The sequence below is a fragment of the Galeopterus variegatus genome, unplaced genomic scaffold, assembly GCF_000696425.1.
Source record: "Galeopterus variegatus unplaced genomic scaffold, G_variegatus-3.0.2 Scaffold199, whole genome shotgun sequence".
Classification (NCBI taxonomy): domain Eukaryota; kingdom Metazoa; phylum Chordata; class Mammalia; order Dermoptera; family Cynocephalidae; genus Galeopterus; species Galeopterus variegatus.
Genome location: NW_007726310.1, coordinates 609,272 through 631,221, shown reverse-complemented (window position 1 = coordinate 631,221; position 21,950 = coordinate 609,272). Strand labels below are relative to the sequence as shown.

Genomic DNA, 21,950 nt, shown 5'->3' with positions numbered 1-21,950 from the left:
CTTTGTATTCCCTCCTCTGTATGTCCCTCCTTTTGGGACGATACTGTCCAGGAGAGTCCCTAAGTTCATGAAGATGAGGAGAGGAAGGGGCAGGGAGACAGAACACACCAGTAAAAACTCTTACCTGGCCTAAGTAGGTTCATTGGGTTCTTTTAAGTACTGCCCCCAACTTTAATTAAAATACAAATATTGCTGGGTATTGGATGAAAGCAGAAACACTTTAGTGTGCATTTATTGAATCTGACATTTTTTTTCTCAACTGGGGGAGACCCCTGCCTGGGAGTGGGTGGGGTGGGCACACACGGGAGGGGAGAAGACTGAGGAGGGAGACAGTACAGTTGTCTTGACCTACTTCCCATGTGCTTGAGGCCACAGGGCCCTGGACCAAACAGCAGCTCTGACTCTGGTTTCAGGGTGGGGTGGGGAGCTTGAGCAGGAGAAGAAGTGGGAGAAGTGGGGACTGAAATACCCAAGGACAGGGACATGTGTGTGAGAAGCTGGGTGTGGGGTGCGTGCTCTTACACAGACTGAGCTTTGTCCACCCCCTCCATGGCAGGCTCCTGGTGCTCCCAGCCACTCGTTGGCTCCTGGTCCAGGCCAGAAGCCACCCAGTGGAGTGACCTTGCTCCAGCTACTGGTGGAGTGTCTGGGGGTTGGTGGGGTAGTGTATCCTTCCTCCTGGGCCTGCTACTCTTGGACCCAGCTCTTCTGCTGCCCCGTGGGATCACTGGACGATGCCAGAGAAAGTGTTGATGGGCATCAGAAGAGGTTTGGGCTTGGCTTTGGTCATTTCCATCTCCTTCTGTCCATGTGAATTGACCCATGACTCCCTGGACTTCTGGACCCTGGAACATGGCTCTGGACAGGGAGCAACCTCGAATCTGTGGATGGGGAGAGGCCAGTTCAGGTGACAAATCTCAGGGATCAAATCTGCCCAAGTCATTTGAAAGGTAGACCCATTATTATAGGGTATAAAGGAGGGGGCCTCGCAGAAGGACGAGGAAGAGGCGGGAGGAGAAAGAGTACCCTGGGCCTGGGGCTAATCAGCAGAGGAGCAGATGCCTGAGTCAAGTCACACAAGCACACTTCCCCAAGGGAAACCATTAAGGGGTGCAGAAGCCATAGAAGGTCAGCCTGTGTGGGAGGGACCGTGCCAGCAGGGCAGGTTGGGTTGGGAGGGCTGCAGGCTGAGTGTGCATTGGAATCTAGGGAAAACTTATAATCAGCTGCTGCCCAGTGTCGGTCATTCATTTGCGTCTTCCTGCATTTAAGTCACAGGGCAGTGGCTTAAGTCCATGCCCACCAGGGACACCTGCCTGGTCATAGGATCTGCTCCTGATAAGGTGTCCTGGCTAGAAGCTGGAGACAGCAGGAGCTGGCTCCTGCTTAGGTTTGCCCCAAGGGTCCTGGACACCTAGGGGTAGCAGGCCCAGCCTCACCTGACCACATCCCTGAAAGTGCGCCGATTGTCCTTGTCTAGCAACAATGTCAGCAGCCTCTGGTCCTGGCTCTGGATCTGGATATTGGCTGCCCGGAATGTATTCGTCACTGTCTGCAACAAAGAGACAGCTTATGTGAGTGTCACTTTCACTCAGCAGATGGCCCTGCCAGCATGTCTTACCCTGGAATCTGGTGTGTTTCTTTGGTCCAGCACACGGGGTCCTGAGCTCTCTTCCTGCAAGTGACTCTGAGCAGTGACAACCCTGCATAAATTGCTTCTAGGCCACCCTTGCCCTTGGATCTGCATTTCTTTTCCCAAGCTGCTGTCCTTAATTTTGAACACAAACTGGAATGCCATGGAGAGCCTGTTCTAGCCCAGGAATCTATGTGCCAGGTTATCAAGTTACCTGAGTCTGAGTGTTGGTCTATTCAACAAACATTTTCTGAGCTTCTCCTAAATGACAGGCTTGTTATTATGTGTGGTATTTGGGGGCATTTCAGGGGTTTTATAAGTCCTGACTCCAATTCTCAGTATTAAATTAGATACAGAATTATTTGCCTGAATCAGAGACAGAAGGTCTAGAAAGGATCCACAAACACCCAAGCCTCAGACCAGGCCAAAGGAAAGGAACCCGCAGGCATCCTTCTGACTGCTGACCTGAGGGGCTGCTCCAGAGAGGTCCCCTCCCATTGGGCAGAGAACTTGGAGCATCCTAGGTTCCAGACAGGGCTTTCAAGGGGCTTTTCTGGGTCACCGGCCACAAGCAGATAAGCTCTGGGTAATTTACAGCCACAGAACACTGGAGTTGCTTGACGCCTTGGAGTCCATTCAAGTGTTCATAACCCTGGCTGCTCATAAAGATCACCGTTCAAAAACATAAAATTAGAGATTCCAGTTTAAGTGGTCTGGAGTCAAGCCCAGCATGGGCATTTTTTAAAAAGCTCCCTGATGTAGGCAGGGCTGACAGCCACTTAGTTAATCCAGCATCTCATCGTCACATCACAGAGCCCGATCAGCAGCCTAAACTGCAGGGTCAAGAATGTCTGGGCGAAGGGTCCCCCCACTTTCCTTCTGTGTCCTCACCAAAAATTACAGAGTTTTGACCGCTCTATGTTGTTATCCAGAACAGTGAAAAAAACTGGCCCCAGCCCTGAGCTAAATGTCTGAAACCCTCGTATAAACTCCACACCCTTACCCCCTGGGTGGAACACCCCTTCCTCTCGCTACCTGTCGGGAGGATACGCTGCAGTGCTCTGTATGTAAATTCCCCGAGGAAATGCTGATCACCCTGGCATTTAGTGCTGCTTTCTCTGGAATCCCAACCGGCCCCATCTCAGGACAGTCTGGGGTGCTCCCTTGCGGCAGCTCTCTCTTTTGGGGTGATTCCAGCTGTGAGTTCGGTGGGACAAAACACCAGGCATTTCAGGTGAACTTTTGTGGGGCTGGGGGTAGGCGAGCCAGAAGTCTGTGGGCAGAGTGTGCAAGGGTCTCTCCGGAGGAGGGCTGAGAGCAGTCTCTAAGCCAGACTGCCCCGGTTCTAATCCTGGCTCTGCTACTTATTAGCTGTGCGACTTTGGGCGTATTTCTTAATCTCTCTGTGCTATTTAGAAAAAAATAGTAATCACAGCAACTACCTTTTAGGACTGTTGCGAAGATTAAATGAAACAGTATATGTTAAGTTCTTGGGACAGTGCCTGAGACATGGAAGAGTTCTTATTAGTGTTGGCTGTTTATTATTATTATTATTAATTATAATTTTCCAAGAAGGAGCCAAGCATGAGTAAAGGACTCAGTACGAACCCTCAGTCATCAGAGGGGCAGGGGAATGCACTGTGGATTCTTTCTCTTTCCCATTGGCCTCATAGGCCACCCCCACTCCTACCATCATCCTACCCTAGACGCCTGTGAGTAAAGACAGAAAGATGGACCAAAACCTCTGTAAGACAGGGGACATCCCATGACAGAGGGCAGCACACAGGGAGGTCCCCTGCTGTCAGCAGGACCTGTGGCAGCTTTGGTGCCCTGGAGCTCTCAGCCACGGTGGGCAGTTGTGGTCAAAGGGGCAGGCAGTGAAAGCTAGTGGGCACTGACTGGACAGCTAACTGGATGACTGCCAGTACTGGGATGCCATCTGCGACCTTCCAGAAATACCTGGTGAGACTGCAGGGGCTGAAGTCCTGCATGAGCTGGGGGATGGGAGGAAGCCAGGTGCGTGCAGTATGTGATAGTTAATGGGACCACACCTGAACTGACTGCACCTGGTGAGGGAAAGTCATAGTTCCCATAGGTGAGGAGACTGAGTCCAGAGGGATTGCATATGACCCGCTGACGGTCACACAGTGGTCAGTGTGGGGCCCAGCTCCCTGACTCCTGACTTGGTGCTCTTCCTCCTGCATCGGGGTGCCCGAGGTGTCTCAGCCTCCATGACCTGTCCATGGGGCTGGCCCCACCTCTAATCACACGCAGTCTGGGGCCTCCTCCCACCAGCCCACAGCGTAGGCAGATGCTTTCTGCTTCCTCTTTGTGGTCTGCATGCTTAGACTCTCCCTATCTGCTTGGCTTTGGCCCTTAAGAACCACAGGAGTCTTGGGTTTCAGTCTGTAAATGCAGCCATGGAGACCAGTGGAAAGGGCCAGATGCAGAATTTGCAAAGCGTCCCAGACTCAGCAAGATGAGCGGCTTGGTAAAATGCTAAATGCCTCCTGTTTTCTTTTCGTGGCTTCCTGTCTTCCACACCCCAGAGCCCCAACTCTTCTGTTCCTGCCTTATTTCCCACTACTCTTCTATATCAAACTTCCAATCCAGCCAAGGTCATATCTTTGCTGACCCTTCAACTCACCAAGCCAGCCACAGTGCTCTTGCCCATTCTGATCTCTGAGCCAGGAATACCTTCAGCTCACTGTGAACAACTTCCCCTTGCTGCTCAGTGTTTGTTATCCACCTGGGTTCCAGGAGGAAAGCACAGCTACTGGAATTTAACCACAGCAGTCGGTGCAGGAATAAAAGGGAACTTGCTGGAGTGATATGTTAGATTTTCGAAAAGCCCCTGACCAAGTTGTTTAAAGAGGTTATTAAAAACAGAAACCACAGTAAGGAACTGACTTTGAAAGAGGAAATACAGCATAAGGGTGAATAGACCCACCTTGGGGCTTAAACCTTAAATATCAGGCTGCCCTATAGAAAGGTAGGTTTCAGCTCAAGGCAGTAGATCTCTCAGGCAATCAGAGCTCTCCTACACTGAATGGGCTGCAACACAAAAAGTGAGCTTCTGGTTCTGAGATCTAGGATGAGATCAGGATGAGGTAGAGGATGGACTAGATGACTCAGTAAACATCTGGTGAGCCCCTACTGTGTGCCAGACACCACACTGAGTGCTAGGGGAAACGGAGGGCTAAGATGAGGGCCCTGAGCCCAGGGAGCTTGCAGGCCATTGACATACAAAGATCGTGCCATTTATAGTGTTGCAAATGCTTCCATGGCTGTGTCCCCAGGGTTCTGTGGGAGCACAAAAGTGGGGCACCTAGCTCTCCAGGAGTGGGGAAGAGGGGGTAGAGCATCAGGAAAAGCCTCCCAGGGAGATGACACCTGAGTCTCATCCTACAGGATAAGTAAGCGTCACAAAAAGAAGGTGGGGAAGAGGGAGTGAGGAATGGAGTTTCAAGCAAAGCTAACAGCATGAGCAAAGACACGGAGATGGCCAGGAACACTTCCAAACATCACAGTGGAAAGGGCTTGCAGGGAGTGGGCAGGGCTGAGGGTAGAGAGGGAGGGGCACCAAGCTATGAAACACCGAAGAGTTTTTCTGCCCTTGGAGAATGAGAAAAGACAGAGGGGTTTTAAGTATGAAGTGACATGTCAGAGTTCTGTTTTAAAAAGATGGCTCGGGCAGAAACAAGGAAGGCAGGCTTACAGAGCATCACAGTGGTGTCAGGGAGACCAGGTAGGAGGCTACTGCATTTGTCCAGGAAATGAAGATGGATGAAGGTCTGGACCTAGGGTGACCAACTTGTCCTGGCTCGCCTGGGACATTCTTGGTTTTAGCACTGAAAGTCCCAAGTCCAGGAACTCCCTTCAATCCCAGGCAAACTAGGACAGTTGGCCAACCTAGCTGGACCAGACCAAGAACGGAGAAATTTGAGAAGTGCTTGAAAAGGTGACCAACTTGTCCTGGCTTGCCTGGGACATTCTTGGTTTTAGCACTGAAAGTCCCAAGTCCAGGAACTCCCTTCAATCCCAGGCAAACTGGGACAGTTGGCCAACCTAGCTGGACCAGACCAAGAACGGAGAAATTTGAGAAGTGCTTGAAAGAGAAAACTAGCAGGACACGGGGAAGTGAGGAAGAGGAGGCAGGTTTCTGGCAGAAGTGATTGGTTAATGATGGGACCGTTAAATGAGAGATGTGATACAAGGAGGGGATGAAATAAAAACAACTGCTAACACCTACCTAGTGCCTACTCAGCCACACATGCCATGATCACTTCATCCTCACAACTGGATGAGGTAGGTAATGTTGTCCTCATTACAGCTGATAAACGGCAGAGCCAGGATCTGAACCCCGGCAGTCTGGCTCTAGAGAGCTCTTAACCATTCGAAGGTACTGGCTTTGCTTTTAAATATCTTGAGTTTGGGGTGTTGTGGGAGGACATCTGGCTCACGCATGTGGTTGAATGCAGGAGTCAGAAACTCAGGGCTGAATGTCAGAGCAGGAGGCACAGAGTTGGGAGCCCTTAACAAATTGGACTAAACCCTTGTAAGTGGATTTGATAGTCTGTTGAATGAGAAAAGTGGGCCATGAATAGAAGGTGAGAACAGCAGCGGTTTAAGGAACTGATTTAACTAAAAGAGGTCAGGGAAAGAGGCAAAAAGGTAATAATCAGACATGTAGAAGAAAAACTATAAGAAACTGGCATCTCAGAATTTATGGATTTAGGGTGTTTAAAGACCCAGAGAACAGGGCTTTAGTTCTGGTGGTGGAACTCACTCACAAATGACCAAAGGAATATAAAACTGGGGACATCTATGACAATGCTAGAAGCCAGCTTCACTGGAGTATTAACTTATAAATGTAATTGCAAATATATATACTTAAATGTAAAGGGAACCACTAATAGAAAAAGAAGTACATATAACTTCCAAATCATCCGAGGGGAATAAATGAGCAATTAAGATCTGAGCAATGCAGCAAAAAGAAACATACAAGACAGCAAAAAGCACGAAAACGAAACAGAACAGGAAGCACGATATAAAATGCAGAGTCAGGTCAAATAGCACATGAAGTTATTCTCCACGGATTAAATGCTCATTTGTTAAAAAAAAAATCCAAACAAATGTATTTTACAATTGTAGTTCCACAAAGAGACAGCAAAGATATAAAGGGAAAGAAATTATTTTAAAAATCATATTAGAAAATATCTCAGAGCTGAAAGATGCAAGTCTCCAGATTAAGGATGTCCATCAAAGGTCCAAAATAATGAAAAAAAAGATTCTACCAAGGTATCTTCCTGTGACATTTCAGAACCCTCTACGAAATGAAGTGTGTAAAGCTTCCGGAGAGAAAAAAACAAACAAAAAACCAATCACATGCAAAGACTGGGCATAAGAAGGCATCGTATTTCACAACAAGAACAGTATCAGAAACTAGAAGAAAATTCAGGTTCAAAGAAATTATGATAGAACCAACAAAATCAAAACCATAGTGGGAATGTCGAAAGACCTCTCCGAGTTTTGAGCAGATGAAATGGACAAAAAAATTTTTAAATTTGTATATTACACATGATAGAACCAACAAAATCAAAACCATAGTGGGAATGTCGACAGACCTCTCCGAGTTTTGAGCAGATGAAATGGACAAAAAAATTTTTAAATTTGTATATTACAGTAATATAATGTGTTTGATTTAATCATTAAACATCATACTTTGTACTCTACAGATAGAAAACACACGTACTTTTTTTAGATACCACAAGATATTAAAAAATTCTTCATGTACCGGGCAATGAAGAAAATGTCAATAAATTTTAAAGAAGTTGAAATTATGCAAGTCAGATGCTTTGGCTGTCCTGGGGCATTTGCTAAGCTCAGGAATCAAGGGGTTTGTGTTTCAATAGGCATGGGGGGACTGGAGACACGGTCTTGGGCCCACATAAAGCAGGGATTTGAATCTGAGATTCCCTTCGCGGACTCTTGAAGAGCACACTCTGAGTGAAAGACTAGATTAGAAAAAAGCCCTCAGCACAAATAGGAGACCACAGGGAATCTTGTCTGCTTTGGCTTTTGCTGAGCCAGAAAGATAAGTCTTTCCTGTAAATTCTTAGCTACAAGCCTGTCCTATTGTGGATTTGGGGTATACATTTATACTCTGCATGGTCTGAAAATTTCTAATCCAGAAATGAACTCAAACTATGGTCTTGAGCAGATAATGTTACCGGGGCACTTGGCAAGAACAAATACAGAATTTTCCTAGAAAGACAATTTTTCTACCCAGGTTTCCCAACAAATAAGAGCTCATAATTTAAGAAATATACAAGGAATTAAGCTGCCACGGGGCCAGTGAACCCAATAAACAGAAGGATTTGACTCCCAATAATTATAGATAATGAAATTACATAAATCAGACTATAAAATAAAACTGTTTAAAATGAATAAGTAAATAAAAGAAGGAATAAAACCACGAGAAAGGAACAACATACTACTAAATACACATGCCATTTTCATCCATTCTAAAACCATTTTCCCCGTATTTTAACATCTCTGAAATTAGGAAGTATTCTGCAAACAATGTGATAAGAAAGCATTGTTCATGGTTTAGGAAGCATCGTTTCTTTCTCAGTAGTATGATCCATCTTAAATTCGATGAGATTGGTGTTCAGACATATGTAATGTATAATCATATCAGAGGCAGAAATCATATATGAAATCACTTATATACAGAAATAAATTATAGATGGTGCTACATCAAAATATAAAGTTATTTAATGTTTTAAGAAAAACATTAAAAGACAAACTGGGAAAAGTATTTCCAAAACATATGACAAATAATGGGTTAATGTCCTCATATTATAAAGTAGGGACACCGCAGTATTCATATGGGATGAGAATAAGCAGGAAATACATAAATGAAGAAATAGAAATTATCTAGATATAAGAAATTATTCAACTTTACTAGTTAGTAATGAAAGAAATGCAAATTAAAATAATGAAAAGTTTAACAATCAAATTTGCAAAGATGAAAAAAATCAATCCATATGTTACTTGTGCTGTGATACTGGCACTCGAGTACAGTGAGATGGAACTTAGTATAGACTTTCTGGAGGACAATTTGACAAAGTATGTGAAAATCCCAAAATATGACGCCATCTGACGGAGCGACTTCACTCCTAGACATTTTTAAAAAAGGTATAACCATGATTTTTAGCACATTTCTATTACTAAGGATGTTCCCCACAGAATACTTATGATCGTGGAAAATGAAAATTTACTCTAATGTCTTCTGAGAAATAGTTAAATAGTTATACAGGCATGCAACCCTCATGTAATAGATATTTAATGAAATACATTTAATGACACAAAGCATAATTAATGACATAAACAAGGCCCCACCAATATAAACCAAGATATATTCATCAGGCTTTAGTATATATTTTTTTTGACCAGTAAGGGGATTGCAACCCTCGGCTCAGTGTTGTCTGCACCACGCTCAGCCAGTGAGCGCACCAGCCATCCCTATATAGGATCTGAACCCGTGGCCTCGGCGCCGCCAGCGCCGCACTCTCCTGAGTGAGCCACGGGGCCGGCCCTTTTTTTTTTTTTTTTTTTTTTTTTTTTTTTTTTTTTTTTTTTTTTTTGCTTTAGTATATTTTTGAGTAAAAACGTCAAGTTCCAGACCAGTATGTGCTGTAGCTATGTCAATTATGTGAAAATATACAGAAAAAAAGGCTGAAATTAATTTCAGATTAACACCTGAAAATGTTAATAGTCATCCTCTCCAGGTATAGGTACTACTGGTGAATTTGCTTTTTTGTCCGGTTTTTTTTCTTTTTGGTATTGTTTGAGATAAATAATAGCACTTTTGTTTATAGGTTAAGAAGTCATCCTAAAAAAAGATAAAGAAATATAAGGACTAAAAAGTGACCATTGATCTTGGCAACATGGAGGTGACTTTGTCACAGTGGGGTGGGCTGGAAGCAGATGGTCGTGGGCAGAAGAGTCACTGTTAAGGAACTGGATGCACTTCTAGAAGTATCTGTCAAGAAGCTTGACTGAGAAGGGAGGAAGGAGATACAGCAGGTAGTTGGGTCATGGTAGAGTTCTTTTGTTTTTTTTTTTTTTTTTTTTTAGGATGGAAAAGACCTGAGTATGTTTATAGATGAAGATGAAGGAGCCATGGAGAGGGAGAGGTCAAAGCAGTAGAAAAGAGAACTGCAGACAGACAAAGAGCCTGGAGGGGATGGACGAGGAGAGGACCAAGTGACTAAGGATCCCGGTGAGGTGCAAGGTCACGAGTCTGCTGTGGTCCTAATCAGTGAGGATGCAGGGTTTATTGCAGAAGCACTCAGCCACCTGGACACACAGACTGAGCAGGCAGCTTGATCTAAAGCGGAGTGTCTGGTGCAAGGGTGCTGTGGGCGTGAGAATGTGGCTCAGGCATAAGCATGGGGCTCTGAGGACAAGCTGAGCAGGCAAGTGTAGTCTGGAGAGGCTTCTGGAGAGGGAGAAGATGGGTGGGTCTTCTGTCTGTGTTAGTAAGTACCAACAGGGCAAAGGCGAGGGTGGGGGCAATGAGGTGGAAAGAGCAGGTTTGATCTGGTCTAAGGCTGGGCTGCTGTTTAGGACTCTGGCTGTTGCATAGTGCCCAGGGAGGACAGAACGTGGGTGCATTTTGTAGTTATCCAGGCATGTGTTAGGGCCTCAGACTGTCGGCAGATGGAGAGCAGGGTCTTAACTCTGAGAGCACCTCACTTTCACCAGCTGGTTCTCCATAATCCAAACAGACCACTGGAAAGCAGATTCTTTCCCATGGGAAGACCCACTTCAATAGCAATATTGAATATTGAAGAGCAAAGTCTAAGAAGTCAGTTCCCCTTTTTTGGAATACCCTCCTGTCTGGGCTCCCAGTCACCTACCCCGTTCCCATCCAGCTGTCCCCTTCTCCCATTCTACTCAGTACTTACAGAGAAGGACCTTCCTGCCAAGTTGGAGGACTTGGTGACCTCTGTCACGCTGACATTCAGACACATGTGGTCTGTAACAGGAGTGGCAGTCGAGGGGCAGTAAGGGGTCCCTGAAACTGAATGAGATGGGGGCAGTCTGTGAATGGGCTTCCAGGGAAGTAGGGGAGTTTTAGATTCTAGGTCCTAAGGAGACCTCCATGGATCCATCGTGTGGTCTGTAACAGGAGTGGCAGTCGAGGGGCAGTAAGGGGTCCCTGAAACTGAATGAGATGGGGGCAGTCTGTGAATGCGCTTCCAGGGAAGTAGGGGAGTTTTAGATTCTAGGTCCTAAGGAGACCTCCATGGATCCATCTTGCCCCTCACTCCCCGATTAAACCCTCTCCCACCACTTCTCAGCCCCCACTTCCTGATTCTGCCTTGGTCCTAACCAAGTTCCAGTTCCTTCCGGATCATCCATCTCCCTTCCCTGGCGATCCACACATTTTCTGCATCCTCAGGCCCAGCAGCCATCACCAACCCAAATCCCCACCCACCACCCTTCCTTCATCTCCTCCTGTGCCCCCTTTTCAAAGGAAGAAAGTTCTGCTGAACTTCCCTGCAGCTGTTGGGCACGCTAAGAATGTAAGGAACACCTAGCCCAGGGCATGGCGTAGGATGGAGGCACCAATGGGATTGGGAGGTCATTACTGCCAACAGGTCCAGAGTGTTTCTTTGACTTTCTTAAGAGTGTCTACTGTGTCAAAAATTGTTACTGTATAACTGCTGTCAGGCTTAATCCCACCCTGCCAACTTAAGAGGGTTCTTAAATGCAAATGATCTACTTAAAACAAAGATGGTTCTTAGATGTTTGTGCCTCTAAGGAGGGTTTTGGCATCACTGACCAGCTCTAATAGGGCTTAGAGTGGGGGGTGGGAGGGTGAGCATCTTGTGAAACACATAGGAGGAATAGAATTTTAACAATAAAAGCTAACATTTGTAGTTTACTAGATGCACACAAAAGAGCATCTATTTATCATCTCCATTTTAGAAATGGAAAAAAAAAAAAAAACACAAACCAGGTGGAGAGATCACAAATAACTTGTCCAAGGTCACACTGATGATAAGTGGCAAAGCTGGGGTTTGAACCTGCAGTCTCGACCCACTGCCCTGGAACGACCTCCGGGTTATGAGCTATTGCCAAAATCACATGTCTCCAAGGTGTTAAAGATCTACAAGAATGTCTTGCTGTGACAGAGTTTCATATGTCGTCCACAAATTCAACTTGCTTGGAAGCGATTTTATCAGGAAGTGATATTACTACTTGAGTTTCTTCTTTGTAGCAGATGCCAAGAAAATTGAGGAACTACGATGCCCATAGCAAACACAAATGCATTATAGACAGAGAGCTGTCGTAGTCGGAATGCTAGCAAAGCCACAGAGGATTTCAGAGCCTGAGCAATTGTAGCTGGACGGCAAGGGGCATCAGAGTCAGCTTCCCTATGAGCATTCCAGCCTGGCGAATGTGTATTTTCATTCTGTATTTCTTCTGGAATATTCTAAATTCATTTGTTCATTTTTTAAAACAAATTTTTGGGTTTAAAGTCGCACTTTATTTATTCGGCAAATGTTTATTGAGTATCTACCATGTGCCAGGCCCTGTGTTGGACACTGAGGATGAAGTGGTGAGTAAGATATATTTCCACCTGGTGAACCTTCCTGTTTGCTCTGAAATGATTCTCTACAAGCATCTGTGGGTAACATCCCTTAAGTCTAGCTTTTAAAATCTGGCAGTTTGGAGGAGGCAGTGTGGGGCGGTGGCGAGGAACACAGACTTCTAGGTGAGGATGCCTGGGTTGGAATCCCAGCTCTGACCCCTCCTCACGGAGGTGACCTTGGGTAAGTTATTCTCTTTGCTTCAGTTTCCTCTCCAGTAAAAACCTGCTTAATACAACTAACACCTGCCTCCTAGGGTTAGCATGCTAAGAGTTCATGTGTTAGCACAGAACACTGCCCGGCCTCTGGATGACTTTTCATTATTCCAGGAGACCAGGGATCTCACAATAAGATATTTATAATACTTATAATTTATTAAATGCCCATAAGTTGGTTTCTTTTATTATCTCTGGTTTTTTGGAATGACATTCAAAATCCAAAATTTCTGAGCAGAATGTAACTAGCCCTGCAGGCCCAATTCAGAGGCAGGAGGCCAACTGCAACCCTCCCTGGGGTCCCTCTGCCTTCCAGCCTGCAGAGGCCCAGGCCAGAGGCCAGTGCTAGGTGTGGGTTACTCTACAGTGAGCCGCCTGAGGGCAGAGACCATGTTTCCCCCAGGGCAGCCACCTGCACCCAGCCCTGGGCCTAGCTCGAGTCTGATAAGCGTGCAGGGACAGTGTGGGAGGCCTCCCTCCTCTGGCTCCCCCATCTCCTATCACTCGGTCCTCTCCCCTGCCCGCTGCCTAACTTCCCCCTTCCCGTCCCTTCTCTCTTTCTTTGCTCTGAGTTCCCAGCTCCGCACCTTCAGTGTCACTGGCTGGAATGGCCTTCAGGACCAGCCCAGTGGCCCGCAGGGAAATGGTGACCTCTCGGGGCCGGTGGCTGAGCAGGGCCTGGGGAGGGGGATTGAAGAACAGATGGGGGTCCTCGGGACGGGCCCCTCCTGACACCCATAGTCTTGTCTCTCTCTCTTGCTTTCCTCCCCTGCCCTAAGAGTCTTGCCTGTGTCACTAATGTCCCATAAGGGGCTAGTGGGTAGAGGCAGAAAGTAGCTCTAGCCCCAGAGAGCATGTTCAGCCTTCCAGAACCAAAGAAATAAATCTCCAGTGAAATCAGTTCAAGCATCTGGTCAGCTAGTGAAGAAGATATTTTTGAGCAAAGGGCATAGCCCTGTTGTTCCTTAAATCCCATCATCTCCTTGTCTGCATGTAAGGTCAGCCTTAACCCACCCATCCCTGCAAAACTCTCCTAAGGCAAGGAAACCCTGGGGCAGCTTTAGGAAAAGGGGCTGAAGTTTCCCTTGGCTGTGTCCACTCCCCAGCATGTCCCTGAGGCCTGCTTCCACCTCCTGTGCCTCCCGGCACCTGCTGCTGCACCCAGCACACTGACCTTCTGGTAGCACAGGGAGAGCTCAGCCCCCGGGCCCTCGGCCGCGCCTCTCCTCCTGGGTGAACAACCTTCTGCAGGGAGATGAGAGGCCTAAGGTGCGAGGCTCCACCTCACTGAGGGCCATGGCTGAGCGGCTGGATTTCCGCCTTTCCCGGGATGGAAAGGCAGCTCCGGGGGTGGGGGTGGGACAGGCTGCCTTACAGTCTGGGGGAGCTTGGAGGGAGCAAGGGCAGCAGAGGGGTGGGGTAGAGTGATGGAGCAGGGGTGGGCACAGGGTGGGGATCATTAGGTGAGAGGGGGAGGGAGAGAGTTTGGAAGAAGCTGGGTCGGGGTGAGCTTTGGAAACGGGGATGCTCACCTCTGGGGAATTTGGAATCTTGGACCTTCACCTTTAACTCAGTGAGGAAAATGTCCTCTGCAGGGTCTTGGCTTAAGTCACTGAAGAAGATCTGGAGAGAGGAAGGGAGGGAGGGGGGAGGCTTGGAGAAGGCTGCCCGCCCCCCGGCCCGAGCATGTGGATGGTTGGGAAAGTGTCCAGAAGCAGGCGGGCACCCCATGCACCTTGCCACTGCTAGATTCTGAGTGGCGTTATGTGACTGCCTGGGTCTGAATCTATCCATATCTATAGCAATATAATAGATTTACAAATAGTGGAAGAAACTATTACTGAAAACCCAAACTACCTGGTAACCTCTACTGTCTAATGGGGAGGGCAGGAGTGGGGGACAAAATTCACATCAGGGAGGGGTAATAAAACCTCTTGTAGACACAAGTAGGAGAGTGAGGGCCAGAGGAGAACTGAGTCCTTGGAGGTGCACAGAGAAGCCCGGGGCTGAGCGTGAGGGCTACTGAGAGCTGATCTGACCCTGGCAGGCAGGTGGAAATCTGGGAGGAGGGGAGCTCGGAGGGAAAGGGGGTGAAGGAGGGAGGGGAGGCCAGGTGTGGAGGTGGGAAGAGAAAGGGTGTCCAAACAACATGGAGGAATGGCCAAAGGTTTTTGAGAACAGGGAAATGGAAAGAAAATAGCAGCCCCTGAAAGCTGGGAGCCCAGCCCACGCTCACAGTGAGGCCATGGTGTCCTGTTGACCATAAACAATTTCACAGATGCCAACATTGTTAGGCAAGGTGACTGTGCGGCCGTGATGGATCGAGACAAAAACCAGGCCACTCCACGATCACGTCCAAACCCAGACAAGATCAGGAACATTGTGCAGGCATCCCCTGCCCTCCCAGCCCAGCAGATTTGAGTCACTGCTGATTCCTTAGCCTTTTCAGTAACAATTACTGAGACACCCAGTCATGGAATTGCTCCCGTGTCCAATCCAGAGCAACGTCCTGCCTTTTGCATCCCTCCCTGTAATCACCCAAGGCAAGCCCACCCCCCAGAATAAGGTCTTCCTCAGCCTCTCACCGAGACGCCCCGTGGGGCCCCCTGGTGGGCGTTCTCCCTCATCTCACCACGTCTGCAAACCCAGCTCTGAGCTGCCACCGCTGTGCTCCTGGTTGGCGGAAGGCCATTGACAGATGCCACATCTCTAATTTTAAGTTATTTGTGTTGCTGAGATGTTTACTCCCTTTGCCATCTTGAGAGGCCTTTTCATTGTTTGTTTTGTGTTGTTTTGTTTTGGATTTTGGAAATCAAAGAAAGGGCCTAAATCCCTCATTTATGTCAAAACCAGGAAGACAATAAAGAAAAGATCCACCACGGGACACAGTGAAGAACGAAAATGCAGCAGGATGGGAAACCAGAGGCAGAGGGGGCCAGGGGAAATTAGTCCTCAGGCGCTCATGGACATCTGGGGTGGGGCGGGTGCTGGGCCTTCCCCAGGACATGGGATTTCAGGAGCAGGGTGACCCTGACTGAATTCTGGGATGACATATCTATGTCCAAGCCTGTATCACAGTGGTGGCCGTGGGAATGTGAGTGGACAGACAGGAGCACAAAGGCATGAAGAAGCAGGGGCCGAGACCCCAGAGGGCTCAGGAGTTCCTGCAGTTGAGATCCTATTCCGCACTGAGCACTCTGGTAGCACGGGGCATCTGTCATCTCATTTAATCCTCCCAGCAACCCTAGGAAGTAGGTATCATCAGCGACCCTAGGAGGTAGGTATCATCAGTCTCAGGGACCTGGAAGTGCAGGCTCTGAGGTGTTAGGCAACTTGCCCAGGAACGCAAGTAGCAAATCTGGCATCCCATCCAGGTTCTTAACCAGGACGTGGGTCTCTTTTGTGTGCCTGCCCCCTCGCTCTCATCTCCCCATCCCTTTACGGTGCTGTTCTACTCATTGGGATTCTCTTAAGAACCCGATGGCAGGTGAAGATTAGTATTGCCTTTTCTAATATGGGGGAAATTAACTTTAGGGAGACGGAGGTGACCGTGATCACATGGTTAGTAAGTGGAGGAACCAGGATGCAAAGCCATGAATGTTTTACTACCCCCCATGGCCTTGAACTCCACACCCATTCTACCCAGCCAGTCCCCAGGAGCACAGTGACTCAGTCTCTAATTCACACATGCACGCACACACACACACATGCACGCGCGCACACACACACACACACACACTTAACAGCAGGTGATTCAAAGATGAACAAAATCCAGTCCCTCATCTGAAGGGCGCCTGGTTTTGGAGAGGAGCAATACACATCTGCAGGGACATTCCAATGTGGTGGGTGAAAGGCTAGTGCTGTGCCCAGAGCGTGACAGGAGCTCTGAGGAGCAGCTGAGCACGCAGCAGTCCAGCTGGGAGTGACAGGAATAGAGGGCGGGACGACTTTGCTGGAGGACAGGAGAGCTGCAGGGGTGACAGAGGGGACATGAGGTGGGGAGGAGGCATCCCAGGCCTCGGCACAGCATGAGCACTGGCTTGCAGGTGAGAGCATCAGGCGAGTGTGGAAAACCGAGACAGGAAGGGGCTGGCTGGCCAAGAGATGTGGAGATGTCCAAAGGCAGCAGAGGAGAACTGTCCAAGAGGCAAGAGGAGGACGAGGAGAGTGTCACAACAGCATCTCCAAAGGCAGCAGAGGAGAACTGTCCAAGAGGCAAGAGGAGGACGAGGAGAGTGTCACAACGGTCAGGGGGTGGGGTTGGCCTCACATGGGGGAGATATGTCCTTCCATTTCTGTAACTGGGACATGAGCATAGCCATTATATATCTAATTGTACTGACAAAGGAAACAAGCACAGTGGCCCTGGGGTGCAGTGCAGTGGAGAGGACCTGGGGCACAGGACCTGGCAGTTCGGAGGTCATTGATAAGACAGTCTTAGAAGAGCCAGCTTGCCATGGTTTGAGGGCAGGTGAGACACAGGGAGACAGAGGCGGTGAGACAGGCTGACCCAGGCCTCCGGCTCCAGGGTGGACGTGCCATGCATCTCCCCGGCCAGTGACTGTGTAGGGACAGGCACTGCCTCAGTCCTTTTCCTCAGTATTGGAAAAGGGAAGCTCTCTTTCCACTGGGGTTGCTAAGCTAGAAAATGTGGACCTGGGATGCTGGTGGGCATCTTGTCACCATGAGGAGAGCATGACAAGAAAAAGGGAGAAGTGTAGTCCTGAGGACACTGTCTGAGCTCTCAAATCCAGCTTTTCTGAAGCTGAATCAGCCTGAACTTTTCAGCAATGTGAACCAATGGATTTTCTTTCTTTTTTTAACCAGCTTTTGAAATTTCTGTTACTTGCTACTAAGAGTCCTCCCCAAAACAGAGAGAGACTGGGGAGATGGTGATCAAAGGAAACAAAATTTCAGTTAGATTAAGGAATAAGTTCAAGAGATCTATAGTATGGCATTGGTGACCGCAGGTAATAACAATGTATTGTATACTTGAAAATTGCTAAGCCAGTAGATTTGACAAGTATGTGAAGTAATGCACATGTTAATTAGCCCAATTTAGCCATTACACCATGTATACACATTTCAAAACAACATGGTGTACAGAATAAGTATATACATTTTTACTTGTCAATTAAAAGTGATATAGAGTCTTATGTAAGCAAAATCATGTTTGTTCTTTACTGAAAAAATAAAAACAGAATGTGAATTATTTTATAGTGCCTATTTCCTGTTGCTATATGTTACACATTGTAGTGCTGTTACATTACCTAGTATATTTTAATACTACCTGCCCAAACCCCTCTCAATCATGAATATCTTAAGTCAAATGTCTTATTTATTATGTGAATTACCAACCAAAAATTATCTCTCTGTGTGTGTGTGTGTGTGTGTGCGTGTGTGTGTGTGACATCATCTGGTAAACCTGTTCAATTGTGCACCAGAGATATATTCGGACATTTTGAATTAAAACATAACTTTAAAATATTCTTCAAACAAAACAAAACAGTAATCAGGGATGGAATTTTGCAAGTGAAGAGGTTAAAATGAGGAACTGGCCAAACCTGGGTGGGTGGAGGGGAGTGAGACTCCTTCCACCCCTGGTTGGGGATTTAGAATTCCAGCTGTACAGTTGCGCTGCCTGCACTGCCCCAGGACTCCAGCCACATGCCTACTGAGGCTGGGGCTTTAAGAGATTGGGTAGAATAAAGCCAGGCTGTAGGGGCGTGTTGGCTACTCCCTGTGGTCTGCAGTAAGAGCCACTAAGAAGAACAGTGTAAATAGAAGCTGGTCCATATTAGAGCAGAGACAGAAGAAAACACAGCCTTCTTAAAGAGGACCTTTATGCCTATATCAGCTGACAAAAGCTGGGTAGTCTTGGGAACTAAAGGATTTAAAAAGCCAAATTCTCTGCCACCATTTAATGCCAACAAAGGTATGGAGCTTGAAAACAAAGTAGGAGATAAGATTAAGACCTGGAAAAAGTCTAATCCTTGGTCTCTTCCCTCCCAAGCCCAGTTGCTATGCGCACCCTCCATGGGAAAATAAATGGGAACTTGACAGGCTCCAAAGGTTGTTTTGTTTGTGCCAGGTGACCAAGACGCAATGCCAGGGAGGGACAGGTGGAGGGGAGTGTGACCTGGAAAAAGTCTAATCCTTGGTCTCTTCCCTCCCAAGCCCAGTTGCTATGCGCACCCTCCATGGGAAAATAAATGGGAACTTGACCGGCTCCAAAGCTTGTTTTGTTTGTGCCAGGTGACCAAGACGCAATGCCAGGGAGGGACAGGTGGAGGGGAGTGGCTGACCAGGAAGCTGCAGAGGGAGGGATAGCGGACGGCTCATGGGCACAGACCGAGGGTTGGGATGGAACTGGAGGAGGTCCACGTCCACTGGAGAAGAGTCTGTGAAGTTGTCAGTGGCTGTAGGTGCATTTCTGGGTGTGGAAGGAAGTTTGGGGGGTCTCCAGGTTTCCCCAGTGGAGTGGGTGGAAAAGTCATTTGCTGAAGGGAAGGGCTTGAGGGAGGTGTTGAAGATGGGAACCCCATGGTTCCAGAGAAAGAGGGAGCCTGCCTAGGGGGCACTCATGAGGCTGGACGCCATGAGTGTGCAGAGGCCTCAAGCCCACGGGCTTCAGATTTGTTTTCCTGGGTGATGCTCGGAAGCCCTAGTTTAGCGAGAGGTAAGGCACGTTGTAGCTCTGCTCCGGGCTTGGGTTGTGCTGGGAGGGGAGAGAGTTGGAAAGAACGCAAAGGGGAGCCAGGACGGGGAAGAGAGGGGTTCAGATCGGAAACTGACTGGCAGGGAAGGAAGAGGCAGCAGAGGTGAGAGCAGTGAGAAAAAGGAAGGAGCCAGAGGTCTCCAGGAGGCTGAGGAGAGGTGTGTGGGAGAGAAGGTGACAGACCTCAGAGCCATGGCAATTTGTGACCTGAGAAGGGAAAACAGAGCTTAGGATTTCCAAGGTAAAGCAATTCCTGGCGATGACTTCCAAAGCAGCCTATCCTTGACTCCCAGTCTCTGCAGGGATCAAGGGCCAGGGAGAAGCTTTCCACGTAAAGAAGATCTACTTCTGCTTGGATTTGGGGTCTTAGAAGTTAATTTTTGTTGGATTCATTTGGAGACTAAGAAGATAAAGTTAACAACCAAGAGTGTCTGGGCATGTTTGTGATTGGCAGCCTGGTGACAGTGTTTCCCCAGAGCCATGGTGTTTAGGTTGTGGGGTCCTCGGGTCCAGCAGGCTGGCATGGTACCCTCGGAGCCCCTGGTGGGATGCTTACCTTGACCGTGTAGATCTGGAAGTAGATGGGTTGAGTGCCCATGCGAACATAGTAGGTGATGACATCCAGGATGAAGGGGTCCACAGTCCGGGATGTGTCCAAGGAGGGAGGCTATGGGGCAGACAGGAAATGTCTTCAGCCACCTCCCTCCAGGCCATATGGGAGTTGCCATTTTCTTAAGAGAGAAACTCCAGGGCCCCCATGTACTCTCTGCAATGACTAATCCAGCTGGTCCTTTAACACACTCCAAATCTTTCCCACCACCCCGTTTCAACTCTTTATCAAAATATCCCTGTCTAGAGCCCCATCTCCCTAGGGAGCCTAACAAATTTCAATTCCACAAAGACATACGGACAGATAGCAAGCACCTCTGTGTGTAAAGCATTGCTAGGTGCTTAGGGGAGACAAGATGCTTGAGAGTATAACTCATGAGGAAGGAGCCTGGACTGGATTCTAGGTTGCATTGGCTACCCCTTAGCCAGACAGCCTTGGGCAAGGTATTCAAACTCTTCAAGGTCTGAGTTTCTTTCTAGGGAAAATGAGAGGTTGAACCACATGATCTGATGTCTCTTTCGGCTCTGGTGGTCTCCAAATCTACTAATAAATTAATTAATGGTTACATGTTATTGGGAATGGATTTAGTGCATTTTCCTCCAGGGCCATCCCCAGCCCTATGTGATTATCAAGCATAATGATTGGGGTTTTCAGGCAAACTGAACAGAACATCTACATAGAATGTGATAGTACCAGAGTTTATCTCATCCAACTCATAACCAATCCTAAAAAATCTCTTCTGACTCTCACATCTGGTCCATTGAAATATTGTTCCCTTCAAAAAGGTTACACCAAGGAACTATGAGCTTATTCTGATAATGCCGTCATTGCTCACAATGTTTCCAGTCTCTTTATCTGAAAACGGCTTTTGGAGTTAGCATAAGGGCCATATAAATTATTAATTGTAAGGACAAGGGGAGCAGGGAAAACCCCAAATCATACATGTGTCCTAGCAGAGAAAAAAAGCTACCAACAAAGCAGCACCAATGAGTCCTGCATCAAATGTTCCTCCTGTAACATCCTCCAAGTTTTCAGAAAAAAAGCATTTTTATACCCAACTAAACAGCCTTTCATGTATATATAAAGACAGTTTCAGATAAGTTATAATTCAGAAAATGTGCACTTCCAAAACATCTTTGATTGAAAAATGTAAAAAGACATCCCAATCAATCGAGTGATAAAGCAAAATGGAGAGCTTTTGCATTATGTAAAATACATTATGTATTTTCATATATATTTTCAGTAAATACATTATGTGTTTTCACCACAATTTTAAAAACTAAAATAAATAAATAAATAAGTACAGATCAATAGCTTCCTTTTATACCAGCAGTAGCTACTACCCAAATATAATGGGGAAAAGATACCATTTACAACAGCAAGAAACATTATCAAATATGAGAAATAAATTTAGCAAGAAATGGGCAAAAGCTGTATGATGAAAACTATACAATTGTACTGAAGGATATACAAGAAGACTTTAATAAATGAAGAGGTATACCCCTCTCCCAGGGAGAGAAACCTACTATGCTAAAGATGCTAATTCTCTTCCAAATTTAAATCTAAATCCCAGTAAGATTTTTTAAAAAGCAACAAAACTTGATAGGAAATTCTAAATTTTATCAGGAAAGATACATAAATGAGCATAGTTTGAAAAGTTTTGGGAAAAAAAAGTAATGCAGTAGGTTTACCCTGACAGATACTAAAATACAAAAAATGCTAATGTGTGCAGAAATGAATAGATCAATGAGAGATGACAGATATCCATAAATAAACTCAAGCATAGGTAAGACATTAGTAAACGATAAAAGTGGAATGAAAAAAAGTAATGCAGTAGGTTTACCCTGACAGATACTAAAATACAAAAAATGCTAATGTGTGCAGAAATGAATAGATCAATGAGAGAAGACAGATATCCATAAATAAACTCAAGCATAGGTAAGACATTAGTAAACGATAAAAGTGGAATTTAGAATTGGTGAGGGGCAATATTTAAATGTTTGTTCCCTCCGAAACTCATGTTGAAACTTAACCTGCAATATAACAGTATTAAGAGATGGGACCTTTAAGAGGTAATTGGATCAATCCGTTAATGAAGTAATGG

At 46.8% G+C, this 21,950-nt stretch overlaps 1 protein-coding gene across 1 annotated transcript in view; it reads right to left on the bottom strand.

Annotated features, from left to right (window-relative positions):
* Window positions 1-216: 216 nt before the first annotated feature.
* PIK3R6 (phosphoinositide-3-kinase, regulatory subunit 6) overlaps window positions 217-21,950 on the bottom strand; it is a 45,921-nt gene continuing 24,187 nt past the window's right edge. Inside the window, exons 13-19 of the mRNA XM_008565447.1 lie at window positions 19,793-19,903; window positions 14,051-14,141; window positions 13,693-13,763; window positions 13,106-13,196; window positions 10,612-10,727; window positions 1,440-1,552; window positions 217-881 (exon numbers count right to left, since the gene is read on the bottom strand). Of these exons, the coding sequence (XP_008563669.1) occupies window positions 725-881; window positions 1,440-1,552; window positions 10,612-10,727; window positions 13,106-13,196; window positions 13,693-13,763; window positions 14,051-14,141; window positions 19,793-19,903 (750 nt within the window). The 3' untranslated portion in view covers window positions 217-724. The remainder of the gene's footprint in view (window positions 882-1,439; window positions 1,553-10,611; window positions 10,728-13,105; window positions 13,197-13,692; window positions 13,764-14,050; window positions 14,142-19,792; window positions 19,904-21,950) is intronic.